General features: G+C 37.3%; 1 protein-coding gene across 2 annotated transcripts; it reads right to left on the bottom strand.

Moving 5' to 3' along the window:
• Positions 1-2190: 2190 nt before the first annotated feature.
• LOC306881253 (protein SNORC-like) lies at positions 2191-7863 on the bottom strand. Of its 2 annotated transcripts, none has more exons than XM_079435258.1 (3): positions 7555-7863; positions 3366-3536; positions 2191-3175 (listed from the first exon to the last, which is right to left on the bottom strand). In XM_079435258.1, the coding sequence occupies exons 1-3, from the start codon at positions 7637-7639 to the stop codon at positions 3066-3068; spliced, it is 366 nt and encodes a 121-aa protein (XP_079291384.1). In that variant the 5' UTR covers positions 7640-7863; the 3' UTR covers positions 2191-3065. The 2 variants fall into 2 exon arrangements, with proteins under 2 accessions (XP_079291384.1, XP_079291385.1); XM_079435259.1 differs by having other exon boundaries at positions 2197-3175; positions 3366-3530; positions 7555-7707.
• Between the last annotated feature and the right edge of the window lie 851 nt (positions 7864-8714).

Genomic DNA, 8714 nt, shown 5'->3' with positions numbered 1-8714 from the left:
TAGTAGTAGTAGTAGTAGTAATAATAATAATAATAATAATAATAATGTTTTATTGTCATAATGAATATTAGATTTGGACTGCCGAATGTTCTGAAACATGAATGCATCTGGGGGCCCTGCTCCTAGCTGTCGACCCCATATCCTTCTTCAGGGGACAAGAGTGGTTTGAATTGAAAAAAATAGACAGGAAAAGCATGTTTTGGTGGACTAATGAATTCTTTGACAATCTCAAGACTCACGACCTGATGCTCTTTTTGAGGCCTCAGTCCATAAATCTGCCCTGCCATACAAGATCTTTTAAATCTTTGAAAAAAGAGAAAGCATTGGGGGTGTGAGTGTTTTCTGTTTTTATTCTTATCTGGCCTAACTGTTTCTCAGTCTGCCTATAAATTGGAATGTCTATCAACAGAACTGACCAGTGCACAAAGCACTGAGATAAAGAGCAAGAGCGAGTGCAGCATGACACGCCTGACAGTTGCTGTAGGTCAGGCTGTGACAGTGATCGGATAATTCTGGTAACAAGAGGCCACAAGTGTATGTGCTGTGACAATGCATGCTCTTTTATAATCTTTTGCATGCTCTTTTATAGTTTTATAATCACTTTATAATAAAAAAAAATCTCAAATCTTTTTCTTTTTCAAATATTCAGTTGCATATTTAGAACCTTGCAGATGTTAGATTTTATTGTAACATTAGTGCAGCACACAACGTTTAAAATAAAGTTGTTTTTTTGTTTAAACATATGCATTTTACATTCAACATTTGTTTGTTTGTGTTTTGCTTTCTAATGGTCTATAATCACCACTTTTGATTATTAATATTTTTTATCCTTATTTATAAAAACGATCTATTTAGCCCTATGAAAAACAATGGTAAATGAACATACAGTAAAATATTTCATTGGCCAGTACGGGTATCGAACCCGCGACCTTGGCGTTATTAGCACCACGCTCTAACCAACTGAGCTAACCGGCCACCGTCACAAGGTGAAGGTACTCATTTACAACTTCTTTACAGTAATATTTAGTCGCACAATCAAGGATGTTTCTATGATACCTAAATACATTCCCACAGCTTTTTTATGTTTTCATTTGTATCTAAAACGCACATCCATAATAAAAAAGTAAATATTCTTTTTTTTGAAAAAATTCTGATTTATTGCTGACAAATGCTGATAAAACCCAGTACACTACGAGCTAATGCGGCTGACCTCGTGGCGCAACGGTAGCGCGTCTGACTCCAGATCAGAAGGTTGCGTGTTCAAATCACGTCGGGGTCAATAGCATTTTGCGTCTACATTACATAGATATTATTTTGACAGATTCTTACAACAGCAAATGAGAAGAACAAGTGATTCATCACTCATCGTAAGACTTGGAGAACAAATGCTATAAAAAAAAAATACAGAAACGACTATAAACGACATTTTTTTCTCCCGAAGCATACATTATTTATCAATATACCTTTCAGGATGAAGTATTGGTTATTTATCAACTACTAACAATACTGGAGGCGCTGTAAGTACGTTAGCACGGCTGACGCTAAGCTCTGAATCTGAAACGCTGAAGAACCGTCAACTTTATTAAATCTCGTTTCCACATATTTTTTGTTTTTCAAAAAACAAAAACTCAGAGGAACAGTACACACTTCAATAATGCACGATTTGGGAAAAAAAAGGAAGGGCTCGTCCGGGATTTGAACCCGGGACCTCTCGCACCCTAAGCGAGAATCATACCCCTAGACCAACGAGCCGATGTGCTTCAGACTTCCAATATCACCCTAAATCTTTAGAAGAACATATGTTCACACCCAGTGTTCATTAAATACGCAGATTTATACAAATAACAATATGTTAGCGTTGGTTCTAGCTTTCCACAAATTTGTGATATCCTGTTAAATCAGACAATGTCAAGGAATTTACGTTACGTTAATTAACGACACATTTTTATAACTAGTTGTAGGACAGTGTTTAACCACGCCAGTACAAACTCAAAATAAACAAGTTGTGATGATAAAATACACAAACTAAATAACATTTTGTCAGAGTTTACAAGTAGCCTGGATTAATATTTTGATGGACCCAACTGGACAGATAAATGGAAATGGACAGACAACTTCTTGAATACCTTTAGATTACATTTGACCTAAATTTATCACATTGATTTCAAATTGATAATATTGTACCATATTGATATAAAACAATAACATTTCATTAATTTAGCATAATATTATGTTCCCCAAACTGTGCTTCATGAAAGCACAACCCAGCACTGGTTGCATGCTTGTCCAGTGTTAAAATAGACCTACATTTATATATATACATAATAAACATTGTGTTACATTTTTTTAAGGAAGGTCTCCTCTTCAAACTGACCATAAAGAGAATATAGAAATAGGTAACTAACCAAAGGGAAAGCATTATTTTTAAATATATTTATATAAAAAAATTGAAATTAAGTGAAAGACACCACTCTTGGAAGATGATTAAACATGGTCTTTTTATCTGTTCAGTAACCAATCCCAAGGTGACAAACAAATTCATCAGTTTACGTATAAAAACACTCACTCTTAAAGACTTTTCTCAATACATACACACACACACACACACTTTCTTAACACTAAAGGACATGATAATTTTACACAAATCAGCTAGAATGACAAGAAAATTGCAGGTATTCTTTAGAATACAGCATGAAATAAAATAAAACTAGTTGCACATGGCTTGAACTATATCTTAAAATGTGACTTTAATATAATAATTCTACCTTCTTTAAATATTTCATTCTAAACCTTGTTACAAGAGGATATCAACATTGCTTATATGGTCACCAAACAAATGCAACCAAAATTTCTCTTGATTGCAGTTACCCTTTTGTTCAGTCTTAGCCTGCTTTTCTCTGTCTTGAGTTTTATAGGAGAAAGAAATCACAAAACAGGTCTCGGTAAAGAGCATCCATTTCACAAAGGACCTGCCACCAATGAGACACTTAAAAATACAGTTCAGAGGAGAGTAAAAAGAGATTTGAATTGAGGAAGGGAGGAAATTAAAACATAAACGTCCCTTCTTAAGAGGCAGTGAACTTTCTGAGCGTGATCACGATGAGAGCGAGAAGAACAGAGGCTCCGAGGAACACGGCGATGACGATAGCTGTGATGGCACCTGGCCCCAGCACAACTGAAAACAGAAGTATCACAAACCATAAGATCGACTTTGAATGAAACCAAACCTCATATTATGAGATATAACTTTCCTAACCCTTTTGTAAGTTGCTTTGAATAAAAGCGTCTGCTAAAATACAAAACTATAGAAGATAATGTATCTTTAGTATGTGCTTTTCAGTGGTAAATCAGTGGAATAACTTTACCTTCCTCCTCTTCCAGAATTATTGAGTGTGTTCCATCCTCATAATCCAAGGTGAAGGCGTTTACTGTGGGGTCTTGGAAAGGGGCTTTTGCTGTCACATCGAAGCCTCCAGCACCAGATAGTGTGTCCTGATTATCATTCTGCAGCGTAGGGGAGGAATCAGCAACTGTTTCTGATGGAAGATAAGAAAATAGGTTTAGGTAAAAGATATTTACACACTCTCTCTCTCTCTCTCTCTCACACACACACACACACACACACACACACACACATTTACATGCATATTTAGGTAAGTTGATATCTCTAAATAAAGCAAGAATATTAAATGAAAATAATCTAATATGATATATTAAAATAACAGCTACAATATTTGCATATACTTAGCATCTTAGAACTAGTCTGACCAACTGGTAATGAGTCATGTATGGTAATGACGGGGTTCGTGCTAAGCCTTCTTCATCTGTCCTGTCTTATTTGACTCATCCCTATCTTTTGCCTCTCACATTTCTTCTGTTGTTAAAACATCTTTTTTCCATCTTCGTAATATTGCACGTCTTCGATCTTCTCTAACTCGAGCTGATGCTGAAATCTTAATTCATGCATTCAATCAATCACATCAAGTCTGGATTGTTGCAATGCTCTATTTCTTGGTCTTTCCCTAAAATTTATGGCAAGGTTACAGTATGTTATACATCTCACCTCCACCAGGCGTTCTCCTCACATTACTCTTCTACTGCATGATCTTCACTGGCTACCTGTGGCATCACGTATACATTTTAAGATATTACTTCTAAGATCTTGCGCCTCTATATCTGTCGGACCTACTGTACTCCTACTCTCCTCCCCGGTCCCTCAGATCATCTGAGCTTGGTCTTTTGTCCATTCCTCGTTATCGGCTGTCCACTGTAGGTGGTAGGTCATTAGGTGTTAATGCTCCTAAATTATGGAATTCGCTACCCCTTACACTTCGTAAAATATCATCTTTGTCTACCTTCAAGACTCAGCTAAAAACGTATCTTTTTCATTTGTATTTTGGATAATGTGGCTATATTTGGCCTATGTGTTTGTATTGTCTATGTCGGAGTGCAAATGTTTTGTATAGCACTATGTACAGTGACCTTGAGCAATGGAAAGGCGCTATATAAATTAAACCTTTTCATATTTTTATGTAACTTTAAAAAAATTATGACTTGACTAAAAGAAAAAAAAAGTGAGAGCAGCAAGATATTTTATGCAACCGGCTATAGATATCATAAGAAAAAAAATTACATAATGGTTGCTTTGCTGAACCTAAGGTTTTGCAAAACACCTTTGTGTTAGGAATGTCCAAAAAATGTGGTATTTGCTAAAGTGAGCTGCAAAAGTTGAATGTTTTTTTCCCTGTACGTTAAGCACAGGTCTAGAAAGTGGCAAATGCTAGTCACATTCTATATGACTCAATGATCTTCTTTATGGAGGATTAGCACTACGGGTATCCCATCATACACGTTCCTCCCCTCTTCTTCTCCTCACATCTCTCACTGACATTCCACATCTCCCGCAGGCATGGAACAGCCATGCGACTTTTCTCACCTACACCATACTCACCTAGCCCAAAGCTGATTTCCTATGTTACAGCTTGCACAAAGTTCCCAGAGGGCACCTTATGGACAAAGGTTCTGACCCCAAAATGAAGGGACAAAGACAGAGTGAACATGGACAAACAGCGGGATACCTAGCCTGACCCTGCTCGAACAACCCAACAGCATGGGTCAAAAACAAACTAAATCTAAACTCGCACATAACAGAGAGCTCATTTGTTGTTGAAAATTGACGTATTTACATGCAGCAGCCACTTATACCATGCAACTAAACACTAAAATGCTCATATTCCACCCTAAATCTTAAAATAAAATGTTAATATTTGGAGTCACTAAGTCGAGGATGGCCAACACACGAGTATTTTTGATAATAGTCTGTTTGCTCAGTAAGACACACATTTTCCTGACTCGAAGCAGGCTGTAGGTACGGCGCGAGGCCAGCGATACATCAATGAGCCCTTCACTTGAGGGCACAAAAGGGTGCTTGTGTGGTCAGAGAGGACGGCTTGAGGCAGAGGGACCAACGGCCTAAACACAGCCAGTACACTGCAAGTCAAACAAGCTTGTTTATGAAGCCAGTCTGTGGAAAAGCACGCACCTCGGCGTCAGCGTCCGTAACCTGTTGATTTTGAAAAATACACTTTTTTTTGTGTTTGTCACTTCTTGGCCAGCTTAAATATTTATTAAGTACTGCTAAAACATTTGGCGAGAGGACAAGGCCAAGAGCGTTGTCTCGTTTCTTGTATTCTAACGCACAACTGTGAGATGACAACATGCAGACAGGTGCATGCGAATGACACAATCCTCTGCCATCGTGCCCATGTCCTCACCTCACCTCACACCCACCGGTCAGTCAGGGCGGGAATCTTCACACTCAATAAAGAACAGAAATGCATTGGGTTCATTTTATGAGGTTTAAAAGACATTTCATATTCAGTAATATTATTGATTTGACTGCACTATCAGAGACGAAAACTGAGCTTTATAACGACAATCGTTTTATGTACAGCTGCTGAACTAAACATTTCATAATTGATGTGAACCAACACTGAACCTGAATAATGACTATTTTAAAGCTGCTTTATCACAGAATTTGAATGTCTCACATATTTGAACTTCGCATCATCGTTTATTACTGTGAATCTGTATTTTATGAGCTATATAAATAAATGTGACTGGACTTCACATGGACTAGTCAACACTAGTCCAAGCTGTTTAGCATTACAGAATTTGTTGTCCTCCTGATTTTTTACCAAGTAAACATTTGAAAGAGCAAAACAAATGACAAATTACATTAAAGTAATACCAACACGCAACCATAGTTATGGCCGAGGAGAGGCATCATGCATTAAAACTTCATAGTCAAGTATTTTCATGTAAAAGGAAAACGCCAAAAAGTCAAAAATAGGAGTTCTTCAACATAACGCTCTAAAAAAAAAAAAAAGGTTTCAAAGGGGTTTTCGCAGCAACACCAGAGGAACTACAGGTTCCCATAGAACCTTCCAGTATAAACCGTTCTTAAAAGAACCATTTTTTCTTCATGCGAAGGACATTTTAATATATAAAGAATCACCAGGAAGAACCTTTTGTGGAATGGAAAGGTTCCATGGATGTTAAAGGTTCTTCATGGAACCATTGATGCCAGTGAAGAAACTTCATTTTTAGTGAACGTAATGAAATACTGGCAATTTATCAGAACAGACTGTGACATCATGATCACTCGTGACTTTTGAAACCATGCGTTCACATAAGAAATATCAAGCAACTGGGCCATCACACCACTTCCTTTAAAAGTGCAGTATTACATCATGTATCCTGGCTGGAAAGTCTGAGATTGCCTTAAAGTGTCATTTTCTTTCACTTTACGGGCAGGTTTGTGCATTTCAGTATATTTTTGGAACTATTTTATTCAGCACTAAGAGATGATGGTCAAAAATGACAATTGTGTTGCAACTATACTAATTTATGTTTTTTTGGATGTACAAATGAACTTTGTGCTCTTTGTACAGCTGTATAAATGTCTTGTTTTTCCCTAGAGCCTAACAAACTATCTCTTTGTCCTTGTAAGCACTGAACCCAGGACTAAATTCAGGATCAACACCTGGTTGTGAAAAAGAGAATGTCTGAATCACTGACGTCAGCATGATGCTTTAGTCTGCCAGAGTAAAGATATTTTCAATGGATATATTTATTTTTTTGTGTGGCATATTTAGATTTTGAAGCCCAAAGCAAATATCATACAGCAGAAATCACTTTGCTATTTAAGTTTTTGCTATTTAACTTTGAATGTCCTACTTTCATGCTCCGCAATGGCTATTCACGGCACAGAACGGGGCCTTGCAAAATCATAATGGTCAACAAGGTGAAAATGACACGTGGGCACAATTTGGTATTTCCAAACAAGGTTTTTCTAGACATTCTTCAACATGGCCACAAATTCATAAACTGATCCCAACACCTCATGCATCAAGACGAGCAACAAAATTTTCACTAAAACTCAATTTCTCACCTGTAGCCGCCAACAAAACAGAACCCATTGAATCTTTCCTAAGAACTCGACACAACTATGAGAAATCCAACACTGATTAGATGGGAAGGAGGTGATGTTACCTGACTGCACAAAAGCCATGCAGATGGCCAGAGCGCCAACGAAGACGACCTGAGATAAACCGCTGTAATTGCTGCAGATGCCCATGGTTCCTGGCTGGACTCTTCTGCTCACCGCTCTAGACTGCTACGCTAATGAAAGAACACAGAGCAAGTAAGACTGAACGAGAGAGGCAGGGGTAGCTGGGTTTAGATGGGAGGACTCTGTATGGACAGTGCAGACTTTTGTCAACTCTTCTGGTAACTGCCCACCCTCTTCACAGCCGGATAAGTGAGTCTTTCCACTCCTGCAGCACCGTACCTTCATGTCCATCAGAGGCCTGGCCTGCTTTTCTGTTTGATTTCAGATCATAGAGGTGGGTCATGCAGATGACAATTCGATAATATTATAATCGATGTAATTAAACTACGTGAAACATCATTGAAGAGATTCAGTTTGATTATTTATCCATGGTTTATAATTATGAGGGATAATTTATAAAATAGTGGAAAACTGGCCCAAGAATAGTAGAAAAATTTTGGATATGCGAACATAGTATCCTGGGCATTACTATATTTATAATAATCAATTGTTAAAAAGTGGATAGTTCCTGTCCTGAATGTTGATGCAGCATTCTAGCAAATTTGTACTAATTCATACAATAGCATTATGTTTTTGTACAATCTGTTTACACATGGTTAAGACTGTTAAGGTGTAGACCTTCACACTTGACCTATAAAGGATGTTTTTGCATGATTAACATGATATCCCTTATAAAATGTTTACTTCATCCTGTGAAAAATGGTCACGTATTTTTTTTAGTAGTAGTAGCTGTTGCTATACTGTAAATAGTCTCAAACCTTTTTCCTTTATAAATGCAAATAATTTTTTTCCTGCAAGACATTTTTGCACCCTGCCACCAAACTGAAGTTATGGAGACATGAACTGAGTATAGAGTACATATCAATATTAGTCTTAGATGCTGAGCCCCCTCCATAAACACCAGACAGGAAGGTTTGTGAAGGATCTCTTTGGCCTTGAATCTGCCCACTTTTTACACTTTTCATAGAAAACCATAAATAGACGGTAAACTGAAAATTTGATCAACTGAAAAAATTTAACTTGTGTATGCCTCTAGTATCTTATTACCAACACAAACCATTTCATGTCTTTTAGCTATACT

This window comes from Barbus barbus (genome assembly GCF_936440315.1).
Source record: "Barbus barbus genome assembly, chromosome: 15".
Taxonomy (NCBI): Eukaryota; Metazoa; Chordata; class Actinopteri; order Cypriniformes; family Cyprinidae; genus Barbus; species Barbus barbus.
Note: the sequence above shows the minus strand (reverse complement) of the source record. Positions and strands in the feature narration are given on the sequence as shown.